Genomic DNA, 27813 nt, shown 5'->3' on the forward strand with positions numbered 1-27813 from the left:
ATGAGAGGGGAGGTCAGAGGGAGAAGCAGACTGCCCATGGAGCTGGAAGCCTGATGGGGGACTCAATCCTGGGACTCTGGGATCATGAACTGAGCCAAAGGCAGTTAAGCCAAAGCCAAAGGTAGCTTAACCAACTGAGCCACCCAGATGCCCCAAATATGGTCAGTTTTTTAAAAATATTCTAGGCATGCTTGAAAAGAGTGTGTCTTCTACAATTGTTGGGTGAAATATTTTGTATGTATCCATTAGGATGAGTTTTTTGTGTTTTTCAAATCTTTTATATTCTTACTTTTTTAAAAAAATATTTTTAATATAACATTAATCAAGAAAAGGGCACAAATTTAAGTGTATAGCTTGATGATGTTTTCAAAGCAAATGATTTAATGCTTCCCAGATGTAAACATAGGATATTGCCAGCTGCCAGAAATCTCTTTACACTCCCTCCCAATCACTAACCCCCCCAAAAGGTGGTCACTGTTCTGATGTCTGTCACTGTTGATTAGTTTTACCTGCTTTTGAACTTTCTGTGACTGGAACTACATGGTGTGAACTTCTTTGTGTTTGTTTCCTTCACTCAGCATAACAGTTTGGGTCATTCCCATGATGTTACATGTAGTTGTGGTTTGTTCATTTCATTACTGTGGAATTTTCTGTTGGTTAAATGTACCACAAATTGTTTCATTCATTCTCCTATTGATGGACATTGAGGATATGTCCAGTTTGGTGAATATGTGTGCCTTGCCTTTTCGCTTTCATTATGAGCAGAACATTTTACATTTTTATTAAGTCCAATTAATTTTGTTTCTTTTATGACTGTTGCCTTTTATACCCTAAGAAACCCTTCCCTGACCCCAAATTGTGAAGATTTTCTCATATGTTTTCTTCTGGAAACCTTGTGGTTTTAGGTTTACTATTTTTTTTTTCAAGGTTTTTTAGGTTTAAGATTTCATATATTTATTTGACACAGGGAGAGAAAGAGAGAAAGGGCACAAGAAGGGGGAGTGGCAGGCAGAGGGAGAGGGAGAAGTAGACTCCCCGTGGAGCAGGGAGTCTGATGTGGGGCTCTATCTCAGAAACTTGGGATCATGACCTGAGCCAAAGGCACGTGCTTAACCAACTGAACCACCCAGCACCCCTTAACTTCACTATTTTGATCTATAATCCACCTAAATTTTTTGTGTGTGGTATGAGATAGAGGCCAAGGTTCACTTTTAAAAATGGCTATCTGCTTGTTTCAGAGCCTTTTTTGAAACAGACTTTCCTTTCCCTATCAAACTGATACGCTGCTTTATTGCAAATCACCTGGATCTATTCTTGGACCCTCTGCTCTGTTCTGTTGATATATTTGTCTGTCTTGGTAACAACATTATGATATATTAATTACTGTAGTTTTATAGTATCCCTTGAAATTAAGTAATATAAATCTTACTGCCTTGGCTATCTTAAGTTTTTTCATTTTTATATAAATTTAGAATGATCTTATCTATAAGAACAGCTTGGTAGAATTTTTATTTGGTTTGTGCTGAAGCTGTTGTTCCATTTCAGCAGACTTGATATCTTAACAGTATGGAAACTTCCTATCCATGAACATTGTATATCTTTCCATTTCTTAGGTTGTCTCTAATTTACCTCGGTCCTGTTTGGTTGTGTGTGTGTGTGTGTGTGTGTGTGTGTATCCTTTGTCAAATTTATTCCTAGGCACTAGATGTTTTTGATGCTATTATGAACAGTATTTGTAAATGTCATTTTCTAGTTGGTGGTAGCTAACATTCAGAAGTGTGATTGATTTGGAGTGTATATTGTATCCTGTGACCTTTCAAAATCCAGTTCTAGTTAAATTCCTTTGGATTTCTCATGTACCTAATCATGTTATCTGTAAATAAAAATAACTTGTTTCTAATCTTTATGTTCCTCTCTTTTTACTTCCTTTCTTTTATTTTCTTTATTGTAATGATTAGGATATGTTGAATAGAAAAGGTGACATTGACATCCTTGCCTTTTCATATCTTAGGTGGAAAACATTTATTATTTCACCGTTAATTATGTTACAATTTTTTTTCCTTAAAGAGTTCATCAAGTTGAGGAAGTTCTCTTCTATTCCCAGTTTTACCATTTTATCTCCAGCCCCTCTCCCAGTGCCAACCACAGAAGAGATATTCCACAAATAAATAGACTTTGACACAAACTAAAAGACCTTGCTGGAGACCTGCATTTATTAAATTATTTAAATTATTTAAAATAACAATAATTTCACCCATTAAGCCAGTATTTGCTTTCCAACTGTGTGCCAGGTACAGTGGAGGTTTCTCTCCACCATCCCATTGGGGGTTTCTCTCCACCATCTCCAGCAACTCCTCCTTAGTCTTCTTTGCTAATTCTTCCTCATGTCTCCAACCTCTATAAACATTGGAGGGGCACGAGATTAGTTCTTGAACCTCTTTTCTTGCTCATCTGATCATCCAGTCTCATGGCTGTAAACACCATCTATAAGTAACTCTTATGAATCTCCAACAGGAGTGTCTGCCTTGACTTCCAGCCTGATCTGTCACCTGATTTGCCACCCCCATACATCAACACTGATATCTAATAGGCATCTCACACTTAGCATATTAAAAATTGAACTAGTGACCCTCCCTTTTAGTTTTCACTTCAGGAAAAGGTGGCTCCAAACTTCCAGTTGCTGGGCTTCCAGTTACTATGGCATCAACCTTAATGCTTCTTTTTCTCAGTCACTTCATTACTAATCCTCAGCAAATCTGTATGCCTTCAGACTATATCCAGACACGTACCAAGTCTCACCACTTCTGCCACCATTCTGATCCAAGCCATCATCATCTCTTGCCTGGATCATTCACCAACTCCCTAACTGGTTTCCATAATGCTTGCTTTTTGCAATTTTCCCAACACAACAGCCGGAACATACCTTTGAAATGTAGGTAAGATCAGATCTCCCACTTCCCTAAACCCTCCAGAAGGCTTTTTTCTTACTCAGAGCAGAAATCCAGAATCCTTTAAGGCCCTTCTTATTAGCTTTCCCAACTTTATTGCCTTCTGTTCTTTTTCTTGCTCACTTAGCTCCAGCCTTTCTGGCTTGCTTGCTGTTTCCTAACCATAGCAGTTACACTCCCACCATAGGGCTAGGTATTTGCTGTTCCTTGGCCTGGAATGCTCTTCCATCAGATGTCCTCATAATATGAGGTTCATTCCCTCATTCCTGTCAAGCTTTTACTGAAATGTTATCTTCTCTTTGAAGCCCTCTCTGGCCATATGTTCTAAAATTGGAGGACTTCTCCCCTCAGAAAGAGTCCTATTGCTCTTCCTTGCTTTTATTTTTCACCTTAGTGCTTTTCTACCTAATATATATTTTATGTATTTATACTGTTTATTCTCTCACACCTCCAATAAATTGTAAGGTCAATGAAATAAGGAATTTCATTATTCACTGTTGTGTCCCCAGTGACTAGAACAATGTCTTTCACATAACAAATATTTTTGAATAAATGAATAAACAAGTGAGAGAGTGAATAAATACAAGGTTTACAAGGCAGACCTAGTCCTTGACCTCATGGAGCTGACATTCTCCATATTAATAAATGGAGTCAATGAATTTCTAATAGAAAAAAAAAGTGAGAGTGAGAAAGGACAGGCACCAGAACTTTGTGGCTTGCTCCAGTAGTAAAAGTGGGTCCAGTGAAGGAAAGCCAAGCCTCTAAAAAGGAAGTAGAAAGAAATGAGGATAACGCAGTTATCTTAGAAGCAGAGGAAGGAAGATTCAAGAATGAGGACTGCAAGTAGGATCTTATAGCTGTTAACATGATAGTCATCATCTCCTTTAAAAGGCAGTACACATCAGGATCCATGCAGAAACATTGCCGATTCCAAACTGGTTTTAGAAGGATGCAAGGCTAGGAGGATGCAAGACTAGGAGGTGCACAGTGAGACACGGCTGTATATTGTGCATAATCCACACAATGTAGGCACCTAGAAAGAATAATGCTATTTCTGTAAGTGGCAACACAAGGGAAATAAAGAATAACCTAGTGATAATTGTCATGAGAAGTTTTGCTGAAGAGTTCAAAGTAGAGGAGTATTGTGGAGCAGACCTGTGTTGCTTGATTTGAACGCCCCCGACCCGTACCCTGCTAAGGTTAGCATCACTTCTGTGGGTGATGGTCTGGGTGGTCATGACAGGTCTGACACATCAACCAGTTGTTCTCATGTCTTTGGTTTGACTTTTACTGGTATTGGAAAAGTAAGTGTTTTTCTGTTTTGAATCAACAGGTTCCGTTTTTTGGGCCTCTGTTTGATGGAGCCATAGTGAGTGGAAAGCTGCTGCCAAGCCTTATATGTGCCACGTGCATCAATGCCAGCAGGGCCGTGAAGTGCCTCATCCCACTCTACCAGAGCTTGTATCTTTTTGCTTTGAGCATGTAAGCTATTAACCATGCCAGAATCCTGATTTCCAGCAGTTTGTCACGAGAGGTGAGTATTCACTGGGTTGAGGAGGGAAGAGAGAATGTTTTTTCAGTGCGTGTCGAAAATAACATCAAGTGATCTTTATACCATCTGTTAATTTATATTAAATATAATAATATTGTGCTTCAGCAAACTCCAAAAGACTTTATTTTCATGCCGTAGCCAAATAAGTCTGTGCTAAGATGGTCTGTGACCGTCAAGAGAGGCTCATCCCTTCTCGGTGTTTTGCCTGAGATCGGGTTCCCTGCTGCCTATCCCTTTGGGTTACAGTCTGAAGTATAGAAGGTGGGATGCTGAGGAAACTGTAGTGGGGTCACCCAGAGTGCCTACCCAAAACTAACAACAAATGAAATGATTCTAATCAATCAAAGAGTGGGACAAGTGCCACCTGAAGTTCAAATGGACTCCTAGGAGGTCAGAGGAGGGGTCAATTGCATCTGGCTGGGGGAACAGGGAAAGGCATCCCCAGTGAAGTTGCACTGGAACTTGTCAGTGAGAATGGCTAAAAGTCTTTTTGTCATTTTTCCCAAATCTTCACCAACTCTTGATCCTCTCTAAAACCAGAAGAAATTTCACCTTTGTAATTTTTTTTCTCAGACATCAGTTGGCACACTTTAATCTTTAAGTCCAGGCACAATGTCTGACTATAAGAAAAAGAAGTTAAGGTGACTTCATAGAATTACTACAAAAGGCGTCTGACCTCCTAGTGAAACTTGGAATCTCATTGTTCCTAATTAGTATCGACAATGAGTATAAACTTGTTGTGTTCGACCTCTCTCTATACTTCTTCCACTCCAACCATAGGGGATGTGTTGCTGAAGGGTGGGGGTGAGGGTGGGTGAGAAATCTCATGTGTGAATAGATACAGTTCATGAAAAATACCTTTCATTAAAATCCTCGTCACTGCATTGACTGATATTCTGTCTTTCGATTTAAAAAAAATACATATGCCATGTGGCAACTTGGAATTATCATAGAAATTAGTAGTAGAAAAGAGCTATTAGGTCCCATCTGGTCCCTCCCTGGGGGCCAGGGCAGCATTATTCCCTTCTGCGTGCTCCCTCGCACTTTGTCTAGGCTGGTGGTGCATGTTTGGGAGATGGCATTCTTCGAAGTGATATCCGCAGCACTCTAGACTTACTCTTAGAACTGGTGTCAATTCAGCCTTCAGCATGGGGGTTTTATTTCACAAATGCTTGAAAGAGGTTCTTGGCAGGAATGAGAAAGACCTATTCAGCAGTTGGCTTGTCAGTTTGCATGTCAACGAGGATGAGCTGGACACTCATCAGCCAAGTATGTTGGACCAAGGCAAGGAAAAATCATCTGCAAATGAGAGAATTCTGCTTTCTAGAAGTCCATTGTGATTTCTGTCACGTCACCTTCCCCACTTATCAAACTTCTTATTACAAAGGACATGCTTTGTTATTTTGTTCGACACTGCTTTCTCAAATAAGAATGAATATAGCACCAGAATAATCAGGTTCAGGGAAAACAATATTGTTACAAGTTCAAAGGATAAGATTCAGCATCACTTGAAAACTTTTCCACAAACCACATTGGACTGCTGTGGATGCCAGCCAGGGCTACTGATGCTAATGTGGGTGAGTAAATACTGTATTCTCCGGGACTCATGAAGTAACCAGGTTGACATCTCAGAGTTCAACTTGGTATAGAAATTAGGAAAGGGAAAGTAACAAAACCTATCATGTCGATATTATTAAAATTTAAGTATTTTTCTTTTATCGTGTACCTTGAGAAGATTCAGTGCATGCTGTTCAAATAAATTACTTAAAACAAGAAATAAAATACTATCTATAATTTTTATAAAGATGTAATCAATAGGGAAAACTTTGCAATCACTAAACTACTCTGTTATTTAATTTCTACCTGTAAAAGTGCTCATATAGGCCAGAAACCAGAAGTATAATAAGAAAAAAAGTTGAGAAAAGTAGGTCAAAAAAAGAAAAAGGAAGAGTGGGGTTTTGGGTTTTTTTTTTTTTTAATTTCTGTTCTTTAGAACATTACTAATTACCAATTTTTACACTTTTTAAATAATTGTGTAGCAGCTGATGTCTGGAATTTGCTGCTTCCTTGAGATAAGCCTTAGATCTGAATTTTGAAAAGCACTGAATAACCTAATACATCCTAATCACAGGTGTCTTCTTGCATTCTCATTTAGCAAACAAACAGTGTGGACCGAGCACCAGGAGCTTGGGATACACAAGGGAGCAAGGCAAACAGGGTTTTTGCCCTATACTTCAGAGAGTATACACAAACGAATAACGTTGTATAAAGCAACTAAATAGAGGGTGTGGGTAAAACAGGGCCAGGGAAGAGGCTCTGCAGAGAAAGCAGCTAGGCCAAGGTTGCAGGGATGATAGGGAAGCTGTCCCCAGGAAGTTGGGACGGCATTCCAGGCCACCGGCACCATAGCAAGCACAGGAGTACGAGTGTCCTCAAGTGGGAAAGTTGGGCTTTTTAGCATTTAATGCGTGGTCAGGCCCATCAGGGTACAGACAGACACAAGACCAAGCTTCCAGCAGAGATGGTTTTCTGGGTGATTCCTGAGGGAAGCCAAGCTTCCCCAACCCTGTCACCTCATGGCCCACCTTGAAAGTTCTAAAATTAGCCCAGCATCAAGGCTGCTTGATGCCAGGGGCAACTATCTCAAGCCTCTGTAGGTCCCCCCAAGGGCTAAGATCAGTAATACTTTGGACACATCTAAAACCAGGGCTAGGACCAAGGGGTCCCAGAACAGAATGAAAATATGGGGCCCCTTGTTCAAAAAGCAAGGAAAGTGCCTTTAAACATGCTACAGTATGAAGCTTTTTCCATTCTTTTGTGCTTTTTCTCTCAATTTGTCATGGTGTTTTTTATTTGCTTACTACTGTTACTTTAAGTCAAGAAATACTAAAAATTTAGGTTATTAGCATTAGTTTTCTCAGTCCTTATGTTGTTTAATAGACAAATAAAAAGCATTTAACTCATATATGGAATCACCACAATGACACAGCTCATATTTTGTAACTCATACATGGATATATTCTGTTCTTAACAGTGAAAACACCACACAAACTAACTTACCTATTTTTATCTTATTCTTCATACATACATATTGTACCAGCACTCTTACCTCAGTTTACTGATGAGTAAGAAAGGACTGACAGGAAAAGGAACTGTGAGTCCCCTGTTTTTCCCTCTCCTCCTCTGTCATCATTTTCAGAGTGAGTTGTTGGCTAACACAGGGAAGTAACACAAGTAAGGATATATAGGATTTCTTGGTTATTCTTCTTTCTTAGGACAATGCTGCTTTCTTTCTGTGTTCAAAGCAAGTTCTGGTTCAGGTAGAGTATGGCCTCTCAGGATAGTCTGCTTCCCCACCTACTCAGTCTTCCCCTTGTGCTCTCTCTGAGTCTCTCTGACCTTCCAGGCATTATGGCTCTACCACAGTAGAGGTATGTTCCTGTGGCTCTGCTTAAGACTTATATACAAGGAATCAGCAGAGCACATGTTATGTACATTTCCTCTATGCATGCTCCATTGCCTCATCAGACTTCAAGTGCAAGACACAAGATCAAAGATAAAATTATTAAGAACTTCAAGAGAGCAACAGCAGAGTATTAAACCAAGCAAGGCCCATTGCGAGCACTGTGCAGCTGCTCAGGTCACATGCCCATGAAGCCCTCCCTGGAACCCATTCCAAACCCTCCCTCTACCCCCAGTATGAGCTTTTCCCCCATGAAATTTATTAGATTTCTTTCCTTTCCTAAAGCCTGACAGTATACCCCTGGCAACATTTTATTGGCATATGAACCAAGACCTAGTAAGGAATGAAGCAGCTTGCATGCGTGGCCCTAGAAGACACAATTCATATAAGAGACCACATTTCTGAGAAAGCATTGCTCTTACCTGTTGCCCTGAGATATTAGGTATAGTAATGAATGCTGACAAAGAATGGGAAATTTATTTGTCAACACCAGTCATTATATGGGCAACCTTGTGTCCCCATTTTCTTTCTAATATTGAGGTCAAAGTTGTTAAACAGAACATTGCCAAACTGTTCATGGCATCCAAATGTCACTCAGGTATCAGAATGACTACTGTATGAACAAAGGACACATTGTTTAGTTCAAACCTTCTTTCAGTCCTTTAGAGAGGAAGTGCTTGTTTTTTTGTATTGACCATAGATAGCCAACCATTGAGCCTGATGACAAATGAAGAAAAGAGCCGAAGGAGGTAGTTAGCATCTCTTGTGCCCTCCCCACCTAATGACCGACACTTCAGTGCCCTAAAATAGTGTCAGTTGCAATTCAGTATTTAACTCGGAGTAAAAATGTGAGCAGTAAACGTATCAAGTTTGTTCAGTAATGTTCAAGAAAATACAACATTTCTTATGAAACAGAGGAGTGGGCACATTGTTAGAATGGATTTGCTTCTCTGCAATCTTTTTGAGCAGTAAATCTAGCTTAGAATCAATATCAATGGAGTTCTTGTTTGGGGTACCCTTGGCTAAATGATCAAACAGTTGGAACTGTGTGGTGAAGGCTCACAGAAGACTGAAGAATATACCATTGTCATACATGATCAAAAAAAAAAAGTGAACACAGTAGGGATGTGTTTGGAAAGCACCCTCAGTAACAGTTCAGTCCAGCCCCTTTGTCCTTCCTGGGTTTTCTGGTAACTTCCTCAGCAGGCTAAATCAAATCTGTCAAGTGGAGCCCTTGTCTCGTGGCCGCTGCTCTTCTGAGTGACGAGGGCCAACTCACCTGCCATCTGCTTTTTCTATCCCTCGTGGGCTATCAGGGGGCCAGTCCCATGCCTAGAGTGTTGTAAATGGGAAGCTTGCCACATGTTATGTTTAAGTTCCCAAGCCAACTAAAGATTCCAAAATCAAACCATGCCCGGCTGGTAGAAGTTCCCCAGATCATCAGAACCAGGGCTCTCTCATTCTCCTCCTCAGCTAACTTGTTTCAGGGACAAGATTGCCACGTGATGTGCAGCGCGCTTGTTAGGAGGAGCTCACCCTGAATCAAACAGATGGTGGCTTTTTAAAATCAACGTCCACTTCAATAGAACAATAGCCACAGTGGCATTTGCCATCTCTCCTCTCTGGAACTATCAGCATTTGATGGAGAGAACTGGGCTGCCTAAGGAAAACTAATTTTGTACCTCTTCCTTAAGTGAAATTCAGTTTCATTTTCAATTAATGGATATAGTTGATAATACTCTAGCTTCTCCCTTAGACTCTTGACTTCCTAATACCATTGCTAAGTTCTGGTCTCAATTTATACACCTTCAGAAGTGACCTCTCGGGGCGCCTGGGTGGCTCAGTGGGTTAAGCCTCTGCCTTCAGTTCAGGTCATGGTCTCAGGGTCCTGGGATCAAGCCCCACATCAGGCTCTCTGCTCAGCAGGGGAGCCTGCTTTCCCCTCTCTCTCTCTGTCTCTCTGCCTACTTGTGATCTCTCTTTCTGTGTCAAATAAATAAATAAAATCTTTAAAAAAAAAAAAAAAAAAAGAAGTGACCTCGCTCCCTAAAGCTGTAACAATTCTTTTTCTTACTTTTCTGGTAGGATCTTGGTTCATTTTCCTGGGAAGATCTTTAATTTCCTCCATCTGGTTCTATCTGCTCAAGAAAAGTATATGAAAAGGAGTCAGACAGTGCCATCTAGTTTATTTTGCCATGCAGAACGAGTGGAAATATGAATAAGATATTCCAAGTGATGGGACAGTATTTGCTGTTTTGCTCTAAAAATGCACATCACATCTGAGAACCACAGAAGCTTCCACATGGCAGAGAGGATGCACACACACACACACACACACACACACGGTGGGGGTGGGGATGGAAGTGATGGAGGCATTAAAGGGGCAGTGAGAGGAGTTCTGAGAGAAGGGGAGGGCCTGATCTAAGGCAATGAATGGGAATAGCAGGGGGATGGATTGGATCCCTGTGTAAAACTGGTAGACTAATTCAGCATGGGGCCTGCTAGATTTGCTGGGGTATGGAGGGTCGTGAGAAGACAGGGACAGACCTTGCCGGAGCATCATGTTTGAGGAGTAGGCTTAGGAGGAGGAGGTGGAGGTAGAAAGGGAGGCAGAGGAAAAGGAGAGAACAGTGTCACAGAAAAGCGAGGAGCAGAGAAATGAAGGGTTACCTTCAGCAGAGTGGTCAAGCAGGACACACCTTCCTGAAGGGTCTTATTCATAGCTGATTCTAGCAGTCCCATGTCTTCATCCAAAGCATTGAGTATGATAGGAGCTAGAACTGAATTACCTCAAGGAAAGAAGCAAACATATCAGATGATAACAGCTCTAAGAAAAAGATGACACTCCTGGGTGGAATGGAAGTGCTTGAGAATGGGAAAAGCATGGGAGGGGGCCAGAATTAAGAGCTGCCACCAGAATGGAGTCATGCCCCAGATGGGAGGGCATGGACGTGCTTTCCCAAGCCACACTTCTAAACAGGCCCAAAGGCAAAATGTCGTTGTGACAGGGATTTGCACCACCCGGTGTCAGCTCCACCATACATTCTACTAAAGGCAACAAGTGTATGAGAAATTTTGGGTAGGCAAACAATATCCTCTTCTCAGAAGACAGAGGAAGCAAAGGAGGGAAACTCTTGTTATAGATCTATTCCTTAGCAGTTTAAAAGATGAGATTTGTTACTTTGAATGTTGCAGAAGGTAATGACTTTTTACTAGATTTCATGTAAGAGCAGGAGAAGAGCAAGTAGACCTGTACCTTGACGCTTGGGAAGCACGTTTCAGAAAGTAGGGTTCAGATCAAGGAATGGTGCATTCCCATGGGTGGGTTGAGACTATAAAAGGAAATAAGAAATGAGAGGGTTTTTTTTTTATTGTGAGGCTTAAACTGTCTCTGAGAGAGAAGGGGAAGCACAGAAGAGCAGCCTGTGTAAGTGCCAGCGTGGGTTCCGATGAGTGCATATTTAACACAGGTGCATCAATACTGAAACAGGAGCTCCACGCTGCCCTGACAGCAGCCTGCCATGTTAACCTTTACCCCACTTGTCCTCCATCTTCTTCATATGGGAAGGGACAGAAAAGTGTCTGAAAAGTGTCTGAAAATTTTCTGAATGAAAACTCAAATCACTGAGAACACAGTAAGAAGGGGAAAAAAGGAAAAAATAACTGGGCCCTGAAAGTAAGGTCCAGCCTTTAAGGCCAATATAGGTCTAGTTGTAGAACAAATTTCCAACAATGGTCTCATATCCATGAGAACTAATTTTTTTTTTTGAGAAATCAGGTAAAATAAAGGATGCACCCAGAACTGAAAACAGGAAAATATTTTCCTTATTTTCAAATAGGACTATATGGATGAATTTTGAAATGTTGCATGGACCCCTTGTAAATTGTTAGACTCGATTATTAAGTAGCTTCTGAGCCTTCAGAAAAGAATGAGTGTACAAAGAACAAAATATCCCCAAATATACTCATTGTGTTTGATAAAATTACTATTTTCAGAGAGTAGAGAAAGCTATTTATTTATTTATTTTAAGATTTTATTTATTTGAGAGAGACAGAGATAGAGCATAAGCAGGGAGGAGAAGGAGAAGCAGACTCCCCACTGAGCAGGGAGCTTGACATGGGGCTTGATCCTAGGGATCATGACCCCGCCTGCCAAAGTCAGACACTTAACAGACTGAGCTACCCAGCAGCCCCTAGAGAAAGCTTTTAAATATAAAATATTAATTTCAGTAAAACACAAGATAAAGTATCATAGTCATCTGGCAAATAGGAGAGAGAAATCTGGGCCCGAGGAGTTGGGTGACTTTACTCTGGCCAAACATACAAGGCATTAATTCATGGACCGCCAGTTGACTGGGCCTTTGTGTCTCTGGTACTGCGTGGACACCACGACTTTACCCTACCCTTCTGCCATGCAACAACTTTTTTTTTTTTTTTCTTTTCAAAGGTTTTTATTTATTATTTGAGAGAGGGCACACAACCAGGCAGCAGGGCAGAGGAAGAGGGAGAACCAGGCTCCCCACTGAGCAGGGAGCCCAATGTGGGACTCGATCCCAGGACCCTGGGATCATGACCTGAGCTGAAGTCAGAGGCTTAACCCACTGAGCCACCCAGGCGCCCCAACAACTTTTTTATCAGTAACTCTTACAGAGGTCTAGACACATGTTTATCAAAATACCATTTGTCAGAAAGCTAAGAGGGTTAACTCAATTGACACAAGGCAAAATAAGAAACTAGGATTACATCAATAGATGAGACTTGGAAACCTAAACCAACAAGGTGAGATTTAGCAGGGTAGACTAATGCCATGCACCTGTTAGATGATCAGCTGTGTGTGTACAGGATGGGGATGATGGGGCATGACAGCAGTCCCCGGGAAATATCTGAGGATTTTGGTTAAGCACAGACTTGACCTCAGAGGTGATGCAGCGGCCTACCAGTGTTCTCTCAGACCATAGCCTGAGACACCTGAGGTGCGGGTCACAGAAACAAAGGCATGGCCCCTCTGCTCCTGCTGCCTCAGACTGCATTGTGAACATGGCGCTGCTCCAGGGCCCACACTGTCAGGAGAGACCTTGACCAACCTGGACCATGACCACATAGATCGTGACCACCGCACCTAGAGGTCTCAGGGAGCCACTAAAACAAGAAGTTGTTGTTTCAGGAGCGTGGAGGTTTTTTAAAAAGGAGACAGTGCTACAGAACTGGGACCAATAAACAGAGGCAACCAGGAAGCAGCTTTTAGCTTAAAGCCGATGTTCAAAAACCAGAGCCGATAAACCAGCTGCCTGCAAGCTGAATCCAAGCCCCAGATGGGTTTTGTTTGAACTGCACTTGGCCTCCAAGATTGAGTTTGTCAGCCTCATTGAAAAATCAGGAGATTTTACATTTTCAGAAATTTAGGATTCTGACTTCTCTTCAAGAATCAGAACTTCTGACCCCACTGGGCCCCGTTCTTGCTGGCAGCAATCAGCCTCCACATGTGGCCCAGCGCTGAGGCCTGGTGGCAGGCAGCACCCCCCAAACCCAGCTGGCTTCTCTCTTCAGGATGGGCCACGCAGGTAGCACGGTGCTTCATCTTTGGTGAGGAATCCGTAAGTGTCACCCTGATTTTTATTACATCACCAGCTTGGAATTTTAAACCTCTGTTGTCAGAACTGGAACCACACAGCTATGGACTTAGGTCTCTGGAAGTACTTCTTTTTTCCCATCACAGGTGTTAAAGGTTGGAGACTGTCTTCCCTCCGTGACATGTGGCATGCACTCCTCCTTGTTAAGGAATGGCTCCCTGTAGTTGGGGCTGTCCGCCACCTTGGTGCCTGATGGGGCCTGGAAGAAGCACATGGTGTGGGGAAAGTCTTCAAGAAGGGGGACCAAGAAGCCATTTTGCACTTCTTTGCTATAAAGTGACTTATCACTATGAGACAAAAGACCATCCCTTGCAGAAAAGTTAACGTAAATCTCACAATCTGTGCAGAAACCAGGCTGGTGGCAGCGTGATTAGGGAAATAACTTTCTGCTCTGCCCCTCTCAGGTCCATGGCTGTGGGGTCACAGTGTCTCAGAGCCAGTTCTTCACAGACCTGTGCTCCTTCCTACGGCAGGACCTAAGGGTATGGTGAGCTCTGCTGACCCCAGGCACTCCCGTTGTGTCTCTCCTATGGCACAGATCACTAATCCCCCCCCCCGCACCCCCCAACAGCCATCTAGGCCTCTGACACTCTCTCTGCCAGACAGGGCCTCCCTCTATCCTCTTCTGTCTTTTGATTATACTACGAGCTGCCCAACAGGGGCCTTGTCTCCATTTGGTTGATATCCCTGTCTCATATACCTCCTGGTACATTATGACTCTGTGTGTGAAGAAAGGGAGGGAGAGAGATTGATTTGATAAAAGAAAAAAAAATTGGTAAACAGAGACAAAAGCAAATCATTTTTTTACAAAACTGAATTTTTTCAAAATTGAAAACGTCATTTATCCAAGAAATATGGCTCTACAAAGAGAATATGTATCTGTGTAGGTTTATATAGATATATTCTCAAAATCCCTTTTATTCCACTTCTGCATGTTTAAGTTTACATCCATATCCCCAACACTCAGAAGAGCACCTGGCACATAGCAAGTACTCAGTAACTAGTTTTTGAGCAAACCGTTTTGGCAAAAATACATACATGATAGTATTCAAGAGAAAAGTGTTAGAATTTTTACTGAAAAACTGGATTCCATGTGTATTTTTCTTTTTAGTGAATGATTGTGTTTTGTGCATATTTTATATTCCATTGCATTCAAAATAATAATCCATTCATCACCACCCTAAAAAGGTATTGAAGGACATCATGTGGAAATCCTGACAATTAGAATGGTGACTTTATAGTTGGTCTCAAAATTAATGGAATCTTCCTGAGAACCGTGAAAAGTAAAGGCTATTCAGTTATCTTGGTTTCCTACAGTGATAAATTTGTTTAGTTGGTTTTTGAGAGACAGTTTAGATTCAAAGAGTGTTCAAGTCAAAAAACTTACAGACAGGAAGGAAGTGAGAAGGAAACATATGTTTCCAGGAAAGCCATGGGCTCCCAGAAGAGGCGTGCCCCTTCAGTCTCAGGAAGAAAGAAGCCTCTGGAAAGGCCTTAACTAATGTTGGTGTCAGAGTAGATTTCCAAATCCTAGGGATGTAGTTGTGGGTTTTTGTTTTTTTTCATTCTTAATTGTATGTAAATTTTATACACGTAAATAAAACGCCTGCAATGCCTAAGGGAAGCTTTCCGCATGTCTGAGACCTGGAGCAGGCTGGGCCCTGGCTGCACATGCAAATACTGACAGCTGAAGTCACTTGTTGGAAAGTCCGCAAACTCTGGTTACAGCTGCATTTGTCAGTAGCTTTAAGGGAAGTGTAATCAGCCAGAGAGATTAATTTGCATCTCAATTAGAAAAGAGTAGGGAGGAAGCACTAGGGTCTGGTGCTGGAAGGTTGTGGAAGAAATCTCACCAAGCACAAAAGCCTCCCTGGCTCTGTCCTCCAGCTGAGTGGAGGACAATATCTGAGGTTTCGTTTCCATAGGGACCAGAAGCCTGCTGGGCCCCAGAAGAATCTCCGGTTTGCACCGTAATCATTTGGTCATGATGACACAAATTCCACTGTTGTTCCCAAATACATTTTGCTATTAGAAAGCTGTTAGAAAAGTGGAAATGGTCATGTCAAAAGCATGCAAGAGGGTATTTGCTGACCCTACGTACCTTTTTTCATAGTGCTGCTACAATTTCTAGGCATTTAACATTTGTTCATGTCTGAATATTCAGAGAGCAAAAGGTCATTCCATAAATGACAATATTTCTTTAGCATTCAGATGGTTACTTTGGGAATGACACAGCTTCAAAGGGAGCCCATTATTCCTGATTCTCCCACACTCTTCAGTAGTAGGCAAACAAGATTATGAATTTAAAAACAAGGCGAGGAAGAAACATGGGGTCTTTTTGGCCACGGAGCACAGAAAACTTCTGAAAATTAACAGTCCTTTTTATAATCCTGGCGAAACAGAAAGAGGTAGCCATAACCTGAACTTTAAAGAGCACATTGCAGTATTAATTTAAAATTTTTCCTTCAGATATCATCTCATGGTCATTTTCACAAGCTTCTATGTTTACTCCCAACGGGTCCTTTGTTTTCAGAGAAGTTCATCATAATTTTCAAAATTCTGTACTTGAATCTAGTAAGAGCTGAGACTGAATGATTTATCCGTGCCAGGTTACTCTGCCATAATCAGGAAGGGCTCACCCTTGGCATTTTTGGAGGAAGACTTTTATTTCTAGTTTATTTTGTTCTCTCTCAAATAGTTAATTCATTGGCTCCAGCTTCAAAGTGAGAAACAAAAAAGTGAGAAAAAACTGACTCCTACATTACAAACTGTTGAATGAAACTGAATTCTTAAACAAACAAAAAAAAAAAAAAAAATCAGGGTTTTAAATTAATCTTCCCATTTTGGAAAGGGGAAAGAAGCAAGTTTCCTAAGGACAGTCTCTTCCAGTGCCCACAGACTGAAATAACACATTGCAGCGAGACATCAGAACCTCTTAATCCAACATTAATCAAATTTCAGTTTACTAATTATCAGTCCCATTTTGAAAGGAGCATAATGCCATAAACAGCATCCGCAGAACATTTAGTAGACTCTGGGATTATAAGCAATATATTTGAAAGTGAGACTTTCTGTTATTCAAATCTCCAAAAAGGATAATACATGCCTTATTATAATAAGAGATTGTGCAAAGCCAAAGAAGGACAAAGCAGGCAAGTCCAAATGGTGATCCCTTCTGTGCCCGTCTGCCTTAGTGTATGCAGCGAGCTCCCTGCAGGTTTCTGAGCTAGAGTAATCTGCAACACGCTCAAGTAAATTTTTTAATCAAAGCAGAACACTTTTTTTTGGTAACCTGTGGGTGAGTGCAAGCCAAATGCCATCATTGTTAGCTTCCAAAGGGTGTTTTTTCTAGTTTACTAATGTCGAGTTTTACCAAACTCTAAAATTAGTACTTTGAATGTTGTGCTTTAAATATGTTCCTGGGGTCCTGTGCTTTGAAAGTATTTGACTTTATTCTCTGAGACTCAATATATCGAGACCAGTGGGGACCGGGGCCAGGAAGGATGCGAGCTCTGAGGATCAGTGCTAATGCCCGCGCCTCTTCTCTTCCGCTTCCCCTCCCACCCCTGTGATCAGGTGTCCAGTGCGCAAGCCACTAGGGAATGAAGATTCATTTTAATGTTTACGTTGTATTTTGCACATGCCTTTAACCTAGCCAACTTGAAAAGTACACAACTGCTTTAGTTTCCAACTGAGTGGCATGTTTCCAAAATGCCACAGTATTTTAAACAGACACCTCCTTGGACACTGCTCCTCATTACTTACAAACCCACATCCAATATTATGTATGTCCAGATGATCTTGTCACTTTATCAGAGTCACAAAAATGAAATAAATACAATACTTAGAGGCTTATGATGTTTATCTTCAGCTGATTTCTTCTAACACTTCAGTTCAGTTTTCAGTCTTGCTAATTTGGTCCTAGGACATACAAGAGTACAGAATTTGTGTCCCTCTGCCGTGCCCACTCATTTAAACTCTCCAGTACAAAGCTTTGGTGTTAATCCATGAGTGATCAGTGAAGGCGCTGCCTTCTAAAAACTGAGGGTCTGCTTGTCATGGGACAAGCCAGCCCTTAAGATGCCAGGCCCCTTTGGTTTTTCCCTTCATTTGCCTATGAAGTGGGATGTAAGTATATCAGTGCATCCTGGCTTTGAGGCAGATGTGTGCCTGGAAGTGCAAAGTCTCATACCTCCACAAAGGGTAGGCAGGCTCGATAGCTGATGGGATTCTGAATTTATAAGCAGAGTTCCAGAATTCCCCCAGGGCCTACTTTTCAAAGGCAAATTAGTATGTTTGCAACTTGATCCCTGGGCAACTTTTGACAGTTGTTCTAAGAATAATAAAACAGATGGACAGAATAGATTTTGGGGTCTTCATCCAAACTGCCATCCTCAGTGGAATTTAAAGAAGGCGTGGAATTGATGGGGGGAGCTGCTGCTACTTATCATTATGTTCTGCCTTTAACATCCCAGAACCATAACGTTCTCCCAGAAGAAGATGAAAATTGTCCTCACATTATATTTTCCTGGTGAGAGTTCAGTTTCACTGTGATAAAAATATATATATAAGATGTGTGTTTCCTTCATATATTCAGAATTAAAGGATTAAAATTAAATGAATTGATATTAAATTTATACTACCAAGAAACCAATTTTAATATGAATATGAGAAGAAATGTAAATTAGCTTTAACTTTAGCGGGTATTTTCACAGGATTTTTGACTCCTTTAAATAAAAAAGAGCCTCTTTAGAATGTCTTAGAAATACTGTCTTCTCATTAATTTGGGAAAATAGAATTTAGGCCTAACAGGATAAACATTCTCTGCATATAACAACATATATGCACATCACAGAGGTCTGTATCAGAATTTAAGTTATCTGCATAAAGATTATTTCTGTATTTATGCACTATAATTTTGTCAAGCAAATGTCTCTATAGTTGTGCAGAAACACTTCACATAAAGTCCACTTTCTGTAGAATTTCAGGCTTCTCTTTGTGTTGGTTTTAACTCATATCAGGTCAGAATGGACATTCTTACTTTCTAATATATTGGCTTCCTCTGAGATAAATTTACTTAATCTTTTCGTTGCTCCTTTTCTCCTTTCTCTGGATTCATTAGCCCCAGTTATCACATGTTAGGCCGTAAAGATTAGATAAGGGAGCAAATCAGCTGTGCTTTTGGAGTCCCAGAGCTGCTCCAGCGACATGCACTAGGGGCCCCCCAATTTACTCAGTGGTTTGTCATATTGACCACTGTTTTAACTACTACCAATAATAAAGGAGAGCAAACTTCCTTCCCCACCCCCCCACCCCTCCACCCCCCCCACCCCCCTGCAAAGCCACTTGAAAGCACCTTAAACCCTTTGTCTAGATCTCCTGTGAGGCAGTTACCAGTGACACAGTGGCAGGGGACCCTCCAAGCTTCTGTTCTCACTGAGAAGTATCTGAGGACAGTCTCAATATTCATTCCATTTATACACACACACACACACACACGCACATGCACACACACATAAAATTAATCCACACAACATGACGAAAATGTAGCTGTTTCTTACCTCCCCATCACCCCCACCCTGGTCCAGGCACCCCCTTCGTGGGCCAGTGTGGCAGCCTTCTAGCAGTCTCCCCACTTCTCCATGCTTCTCCCTGCTCTCTGTGGAATACTTTCCAGCAGCTAGAGCTTTCCTCCTGAAATAGAAGTCAGAGCATGCCAGAACTCAGAACTCTCTGGTTACTTCACCCACAGAAAAATCCAGAATCCTTACAAGAATCCACAAACATATTCCAGCCTCAGGAACTGCACGCTGTGCAAGGAATTACCCCTGCTCCCCGCAACATCTGCACAGCTCACCCTTTCCCTTCCCTTAGGTCTCTGCTCAGCAGTCACTCATCAGAAAGTTTTCTGTCAGCATGCCTTTGGGGCAGTCTCACCAGTGTCCTCCTTAGCATTTATCACTTACTTAATGTCTCTTTCTCCCACTAGTATATAAAGGGCATGAGAGCAGGAACTTTGTTTTGTTCTCCGCCCTCTCCCCCACCTCTAAAGGCCAGGATGAGACCTGGCAGGAGAAATGCATGCATGTTGCATGGGTAAACTGCTAGGAGAGGAGGGCCCGCACCTGCATATTCTTTATATCCAGGAGCAGCCGCCCCATGCTCCCAGCACAGGAGAGCAAGTCAGGTCCAGACTGCCGCCGCACCTGGTTACTCCATGTTCTTCCCTCCACCCACTTCTCTCTATGACATACTTCCTTTATAAGCAGTGACTCTCTCAATGTCAGAATGTCACTTTGAAGGAAAGGTAGGGTCATTTTTCCTAGAATAATGGCTAAGGATGTACTGTTGACCAACCATAGCCTCCTGGCTTTGTTTTCTGCTTCCAGTCCTGCCTCTCTGCCCAGGAGGACAGTCAGCCCAGCAGCCAGAGCCAGCCTACTAAAATGTGGGTCAGGTCATGTCGCTGTCCTATCCACAGCCTCCAGTGGCCCCCACCTCACTCAGAGTCAAGGCCTAAGTCCTGCCAGAAAGGCCCGAATGCTCTGTGCCCTCTGCCTGAACCACTCTTCCCCAGATGTCCACTGGGCTTGTTCCCTCATCCCCTCTCCCATGCCTCCAGCCTCCGTGGGGCATAGTGGCCCCACACCTGCACACACCTGCCCACCTTCTCCCGCAGCACACCTGCACCCTTTATTTTCTCCACAGACCTTATCATCCACTAAGTTACTGTATAAGTCACTTACTCATTGTACTCATGCTGTACCCCCTGCATAAGGGCAGGGATTTTTTGTCTGTTTTGTTCCTTGATGGCTCCAAGGGTGATAGGTGCAATATTTAACTGTGGGCATCACAAGGGCAGCAGCAGCAGACACTGGCCAGGATGCTGCCCAGGCTGGTGCTTTCCAGGTAAATACCAACCCTGGATGCAGCCTCAGCACCTGCCACAGAGTAAACATTTGTTCAATAAATACTTGTTAAATGAATGAATAAATTCAGCCCCTTGTCATTACAGAAGCAGTCACCAAATTTAGAACATTTGTCCTTCTATGAAAAAGATGAGTAATTCATCTTTATATTGAAGAGCTTTAATAAGAACTTTCCTGTAAGATCAAGAACAAATGTTTGTGTGGTACGAAAGGTTTTCATGGTCATGACCTGCTTCAGTACAATGTATTTGAAAGGTGATCCCATTTATAAGATAATAAAATTCAGAACTTCAGTATAAAGGGTCACGTAAACAGTGATACATCGCAAGGTGTTAAGAGTGAATGAGGGAGTCCCCTCCCCCACCCCGTCTCACCCTTGGTACTGAACCTGACCTGGGACCATCTAATAGATGATGGAGCTAGAACAAGAAGGGAGCCAGGTGTTAAGTCTTGGTAAACCTGAATTTGCTTCTTAATTTTAGATATAAAAAATACATATAAATAGATATATGAGCATTGTCTTGTCACTTCCCACTTTGGAAACCTGCAGGATAAAGTCTGAAAACTTGTGCAGAGTTTTTAAAATTAATTTATTTATTTAAGAGTGAGTGCTGTAGCACAAGTCGGGGGAAGGGCAGAAGCTGAGAACCCCAAGCAGATTCCCTGCTGAGTGCAGAGCCCACTCAGTTCTCCATCCCATGACCGAGGAGATTATGACCTGAGCTGCAACCAAGAGTAAGACACTCTAACCGGCTGAGCCACCCAGTTGCCCCATATGCAGAGGTTTTTTTAATGGAGAAATGGTAGAGAGAGGACCTCCCATGGGGCTGTGGGTTGACTGGGCTTAGCTGGGTGATTCGGCAGCCTCCCCATCTAGCTAGCTTAGGTCTTTTCACGGCAAAGTAACCCCATAATTTATACGTGGCTACTCTGGGCTCCAAGAGACCCAGGTAGAAGGCATCAGGTTTCACAGTTCAACCTTGGAAGTCCCAGAACTGTTGGCCAAGGCAGGTCCCAAGATTCAAGGGAGGAGAATCCACCTGCAGAGGGGAGCAGCTACCTATCTATGCAGGGAGGGGGGGAGGCCAATGGACCTCTCTGCTGTCTTCCACAGTGGCTGTGGTGCTGACCACACAGGGCAGGGCCCATTCTGATGCACCTGCTCTCAGCTGGAGAGCACGCTTCTTGAAGGCAAAGATCGGTCTCACTTGCCTTTCAGTCTTCCTGCATCCAACATAATAAGAACTCAGTAGGGGTTACTTAAATTAAAATCTGAAATGCAAACATTTTAAGGAATTTCTAATTAAGGGAAAATAGACTCTAGCACCATTTATTTAATTACACCGTAAGATGTCTTTATGCCTGCATAAACGGAAATGACTTATAATGGATACCAAAAAGAGGGAAGTGATTTGAATAATGACTGCTTAGGCCAAAGAATTTAATCACAAAAGCGGTAAAGTTGAGTTCACTGTGCCTCCATGTCCACAGAAACATACATTTAAAGGGTGCATTTGTTCTTAGCTTGACTTCTTTGGGTTCCTTATTTTCATTTTAATCTGTCCTTATTAATCCTTTATTTAATTTTACATTATCTTTGAGAATCATGAACTATGATGGACCTCATAATTTTACTTGACTTTTGAGATGAGTTTATGTTTTTGTGCCTGTAGAAGTTTGTCTCCATGAAAATCTTTTGAGAATCACTTATATCATTGAAATTTCTTTACGTGGAATGTCTGCTTGGGCCCCCCCCCCTTTTTTTTTTATTTTTTAAATGATCAACCATCAGTGGGGGAGTGGTCAACTCTTAGTGGGGAAAAGCTTTTTATCTTTTGTAGCAAGAGCTGTCCTTCTGGCTTTGGTGAACCTCTCAGACATTAGAGGGACATTCTTGAAGCTGCGTACACATTGCTTTGACAGTTTTTTGATGTGGCCTCTGGCAGCTCTCTGCGACAGTGGTGCGTCCGCCTTGGAAGTATACACCATGCCCATCCTAGGCTTCTGTTGCCATGATTTTTTTTTTTTTTAAAGCCTGAGATTTCATGTGGCCTCTTTGGCTTCTCTGAGAGGTATTGTGACCGGCTAACAGGAGAGGAAGTAGCCTTGAGACTCTGGCATTTGGCCCGGTTCCCCTATCTCTCTGTGCCCTGATGCACATCATAGTAACTCTCCTAGGTGGTGTGAAGGAGTGCTGACCCTCATTTGGAAGCGCAGCCCCCCCGCCAGAGCTAATCAATACTGAAGCTGTCTGTCTCTGCCGCTTACCTTCCTTTCGCACAGCGAGACCCTTCTGCAGGGAGCGATCGATAGCTCTAATCTGCGGCAGCCTGCAGCAAGTCATGCAAGGCAGAGCGCTTAGGTGACATTACACGGGACTGTGGAGGCGGCAGCTTTATGGCTCAGATTCGTAGCACCCTTGCTAGGGGCACATTCCGTTTGTGATGTGTGCATCCTACCACCTCTTACATGGATCATCGTTCCTCTGAAACTTGATTCAGGAGGATGGACTACTTGGGACACTGTGTGTGTGTGTGTGTGTGTGTGTGTAAATTTCAGGCACATATTTTGCTCCCTTCCCAACATCTACCAATTCTGTCCTGTGCTGATCCTGATAACAACTTCATCCTGACCAGTTTCATCTACTCTTGAGACTTGGGCTGCAAGTATTTCTTTTCTAGGAATTTTTTAAATATCCAATTTCTTTTTTTTTTTTTTAATCTTTGAAATCCCAGTGACTAAAGAGCATTCTTATTCTAGCAACTGCCTCCCCACAAAAGATCAGTAGAAGAGACTAAACATTGTGTGTCACTCTAGTCTTTGGATGGCTCTGAACTGTGAGGGGCTTAGGGCTGAATACCTGGCTCTTCCAGGTCCACTGAGGCTGGGGACAGGGCCGGGGGGGGGGGGGGGGGGGGCTCCGCCTGAGGGTCTGCTTTCAAACTGCTCATGGGCATCATCTGTAAGCAGGGTGGGAGTTGGATAAAGCCCCTTCCAGTTCTCCACCTCGATTTCTGATCCTTATTTAGCATGTCAAGTAATCCTGATTTTGTCTGTGGAATTTTGGATGCAACAGAAAATCGAGAGCTGATGATAAAGAAAGCAAATATACAGGAAACAACAAATTCAAATCAGGGTCAGGACTGATCACTGTGCAAGGCCACCCTGCCAGGAGCAGACAGCCAGTGGCAACAGAGCCGAGGGTCTAATGCCTGCTGCATGTGAGAGCCTCAGCAGCTGCTAGCCAGAGAACGACAGCTTCCTCCATGAATGCACTTTTCCAGATTAAAACGTGCTTGAACTCGTCATGAGTTCCATGCTGTATTTTACACAAAGTTCCTTAGGATGTTTGTCATTGTACTTCTTTAAATTCAAGTTTGTCTCTCCTGGTCTATAGTCTTTTTGTCCGTCTTTATATCCCTTTAGACTCTGAGGCAGAGATCACTCTGCACTCTGCAGGCAACTGCATGTTTTGTATTTTTCAGAAAGTACCGATGTCACCTTCGGGTTGACATCCCCGGAGCTGAACTGAGCTTGTAGGAAGACTTCAGGGAGACAATTCTCCCACCGTATTTACACACACCCAACCCCAGGAATAGAGATGGAAAGTGCATTCACTGCTGGAGATGATCTTGGAGCTTTTAAGAAAATCTTGGCAAAAAAAAAAAAAAAGTGATCATCAGATTCTGATCATCTCATTCACACTCCCAAACACCATTTCTGAAAATGACACATCTAAAAGCCATTTTTTTCCGTTAGTTTACTCATTCCACCAAAAATCTATTGGCCATTTCATATACACCAGAAACCGTGCTGTTGCTGAGGGCACACAAATGGAGGGAAGGCACAGTCCCCATCCTCAAAGGGCCCTTTGTTGAGAATGGAAAACATAAGGAAATGCCGTTTCATAATGGTCATGATGGAGAGCTCAGCCCAGAGCCCAAAAAAAGGCATCCTCAGCGGGGGCCTTCTACCTGGCATTTGGAGAGTCAGTAGGAGTCACAGGGACTTGATCAAAGCAAGGAGCATTCAGAGAAGTGAGCTCCTTTCAGCAGAACAGATCCTCAGTAAGGATCTGGGGACCGCAGATGTCACAGCAGGCACCACACCCCGCTTTCAAAGGCCTCCCTACCCCCACTTCCTCATCGCCACTGGTCCTACTGTAACTGCCTGTCCTCTGCTCCACCCGCACGTAGCAGGCCCTTCACTCCTAAGGAAATGTGCTGCGCCTTATGCAGTGAGAGAAGGAACAAGGCTAGGAGGTTAAGGAACTTGCCCACCACTATGGTTCTAGGAGTAACGGAGCTCAACTCTCTGCTCACCTGGAGAGTCAGTGGTTTGCTTAGCTTCACCCGCACTTGCTCCGTCCCGGGCACTTTGAACCTCCCACAGAGAGTCACTCATCTGATCCTTGCCACAATCCTCTGAGGAAGATACAGTGATTGTCCTATATCAGGTTGTTAAGCAAACACAGTCTTGTATAAGATAACCTATTAAATGTGTTTTATTATATCTGAAAAATACAATTGGGGGCACAGAGCCCCAGGAAGGTTAAATAAGCCACCTGAGGCCACACAAGTCATGTTAGGGGTGAGCTGGGACCACGACCCCATCGCAGCTGCTGCAGCTGCACTGTTACCCCGCAGCCCCCAACTCCCCGCAGTCCGTACAGATGCCCGTGGAAGTTGTAGGTGCACTTCGGCCCAACTTTTTCAAGCATGTTAGATCTGTAAGTTGTGACTTAAAACTGGTTTTGCTAAACCACAAATACCAGTATTGTGTTTTAATGAGACTGAAGGCATGAACGAGCAGATTCTACTCTTCAGGCTGTTGTGGGGACATGCGGACGTTGCCATCGTCCCTCTGAAGGCCGGCATTGTCGCCAGGCTCATTAGCATCCGCGCTCCGCTCGGCCGTTGCTGCTTGCTAGCTTACCAGCTGTTCCTGCTGCTCCGTACAATGTCGGATGTGTTCAGCTCACTGGGTTCCTGTCCTCGCCGCCGGGAGGAGACAGCCCTTCCACTGGGGATACCCACGTGGCTGCCTGTCAGCGGTGGCACCGAATAAAGTAATAGGCCTTCGCATGGCATATGGTGTCTGGATTCGTACAAGATGCAAAACTCTTCTGCTGCTAATGCATGATGACTCATAGCATTGCTAATTTTTCAAACAAAAGCTGACTTCCACACCCACACTTTTAACCCCTCCAGCTAAAAAGTCTTTAGTTGCAAGGCTCTAGAAAGGTGGCTTCTGGATCGTTATATAAAAATGTGGTACACTTATTGAAAGCATATGAACTGTCTTGCTTTGCTTTGGGTTGAAGTTATTTTAAATGTCTGGACTGGGTTTTTTCCCCCCCTTCAGAGAAGGGAAATTTTTAAGCTTACACTTTGTCCCTTTCTCACAGTGGGAGAGTTTAATGCTAGCTTTCTCTTAAAACTTCCATAGAAGCTATTGCCTGATAGTACATCAGCTCAATTGCAGACCATTTCAAAGCTCTTCACATTAGAATATTTTAAAGCTATAAAAGAATGTTGATTCTTTTGTGGAATATGATATTTCATAGTCTCTCCTAGTATACTAAATGCATGGCTCATTTAAATAATCAAATTCTACCCAAACAAACCTAGATTATAAATTTACATTAGAATGAACATTTTTTCAAACTGCAAAAATAAATACAGGGGGGTCCTCTAAAAAAATGTTCCTACTAAATTATTTAGATTCAGTTGGGCTAATAGATGTCTAAATTCAATCTGAGATTTTATGTACTAAAATAAGGCAGTTATCTGCATTTGTACAATCAGGCCTCCCTTTGAATTCATAATCAAAATATTGGTTCTTTTCACAAATAATCCTTTATTGAACATTTTATTTAAGCATTTCAGAGTCAAGAATTGCCAACAGAAAATGATTAGACAGTTTCTAATTATGGACCTAATCACTAAGTGTTTTGTAGTCAGTCTGGCACATGAGAGCTCTTGCAATCAGATTTTGGCGAATACATAAATTTTTAAAGGAACTTCAACCTAGGAGGATAATACAGATTTTTTTTTTAACAGATTACTTTGTATGCCCCCAGGATATTTCTTTGGGAAAGGGACTGGAGACTCATATTCTCAATATTGATATTTCATTTTGGTTACATTTTCAAATCCAGAATTTTTGTTTTCTTACCGACAAATATGAATTCAAATGTACATCTAATCTCTTATAAAGGGTGTTCTTTTTCCAGATAATGAAACAAAATATATAAAATTCCTAAATGTGCCTCACTTCCCAGATCTTCGTGTTTGATGCTGTTTACCCAGAATGTTCTCAAATGTTCTTGCCATTTGCCACTGGAAGTCAGCTTGTATATTCAGTGAGCCTAAAAATCCATTAGACACTTTTAACGTTCACCATGACAGTTAAATTAAAATTAAATTAAACAGATACTGAAGTTTTAAAAATATTTTACTTGAGTTTACTAGGTACAGGATTTCCAATTTCCAATGCAGGGAAATATCCAAATACAGAAGGAGGCACACCACTGAGACTGAACTCTCATCAGTAGTTAGTGTCCACATGTAAGCCATAAAACGCTCTCTCATGAGCTGACAGACCAGAGGCTGCACTTGTCATCCAAAGGACAGTTTGGGACAGCGATGGATAATGTCCCAAGAAGCACAGGCTAGTTAAAGGCACACAGAAGAGGAGGGCCATTGGTCCATTATTCCCACTCTTGATGACAGCACTGCAGAATATCACAGATGGAGAGAATGAAGCTTCAGGAAACAGGGGGCTTAGCCACGTCCTCACAGCCAGGGTAGGGCCAGGATGGGGGCCCCCTCCAACCCTGGTTCTGAGGCTCCCATCCCACCCCACTGTTTCTCAAAGGTCCACATTTTTGACCTGAGAACAGGAAGCCATCAAAATTACACAACTTTGAGAAAGTGAAATGATTCCATTACATTTTAGCCTATCCTGTCATTATTCTTACCAAGAGGATATTAGCCATTTAAACTTTGATTTTATGAAATAAAGATGAAAGCAAAACTCTTGAAAATTGCGGTGGAAAGGATTCCATTTTGATATCACATACCCATCACTTGTACCTAAATACATGTGGCTTCCAAATTAAACACCAGTGAAAACATTCAGTATAAATATTCTCAATATCATTTCTCACAACAGAGTCTAACTCAGAACAAGGACCTAAGGGGTGTGACTCCTTGTGCTTTTGCCTTGGTGAATATTTGAGCGCGCAGTTCCGTCGTGGAGGTGTTTCTGATCTTTGCAAACAAGACAC

The 27813-nt window shown here is 42.3% G+C and overlaps 1 protein-coding gene across 7 annotated transcripts in view; it reads left to right on the top strand.

Annotated features, from left to right (window-relative positions):
* Positions 1 to 27813, top strand: part of RALGAPA2 (Ral GTPase activating protein catalytic subunit alpha 2) — a 320063-nt gene that overhangs the window by 233236 nt on the left and 59014 nt on the right. For all 7 annotated transcript variants that reach the window (XM_047743681.1, XM_047743679.1, XM_047743680.1 and 4 more), the window contains one exon: positions 4282 to 4409. In XM_047743681.1, coding sequence (XP_047599637.1) covers positions 4282 to 4409 — 128 coding nt within the window. The remainder of the gene's footprint in view (positions 1 to 4281; positions 4410 to 27813) is intronic.

The sequence above is a fragment of the Lutra lutra genome, chromosome 9 (genome assembly GCF_902655055.1).
Source record: "Lutra lutra chromosome 9, mLutLut1.2, whole genome shotgun sequence".
Classification (NCBI taxonomy): domain Eukaryota; kingdom Metazoa; phylum Chordata; class Mammalia; order Carnivora; family Mustelidae; genus Lutra; species Lutra lutra.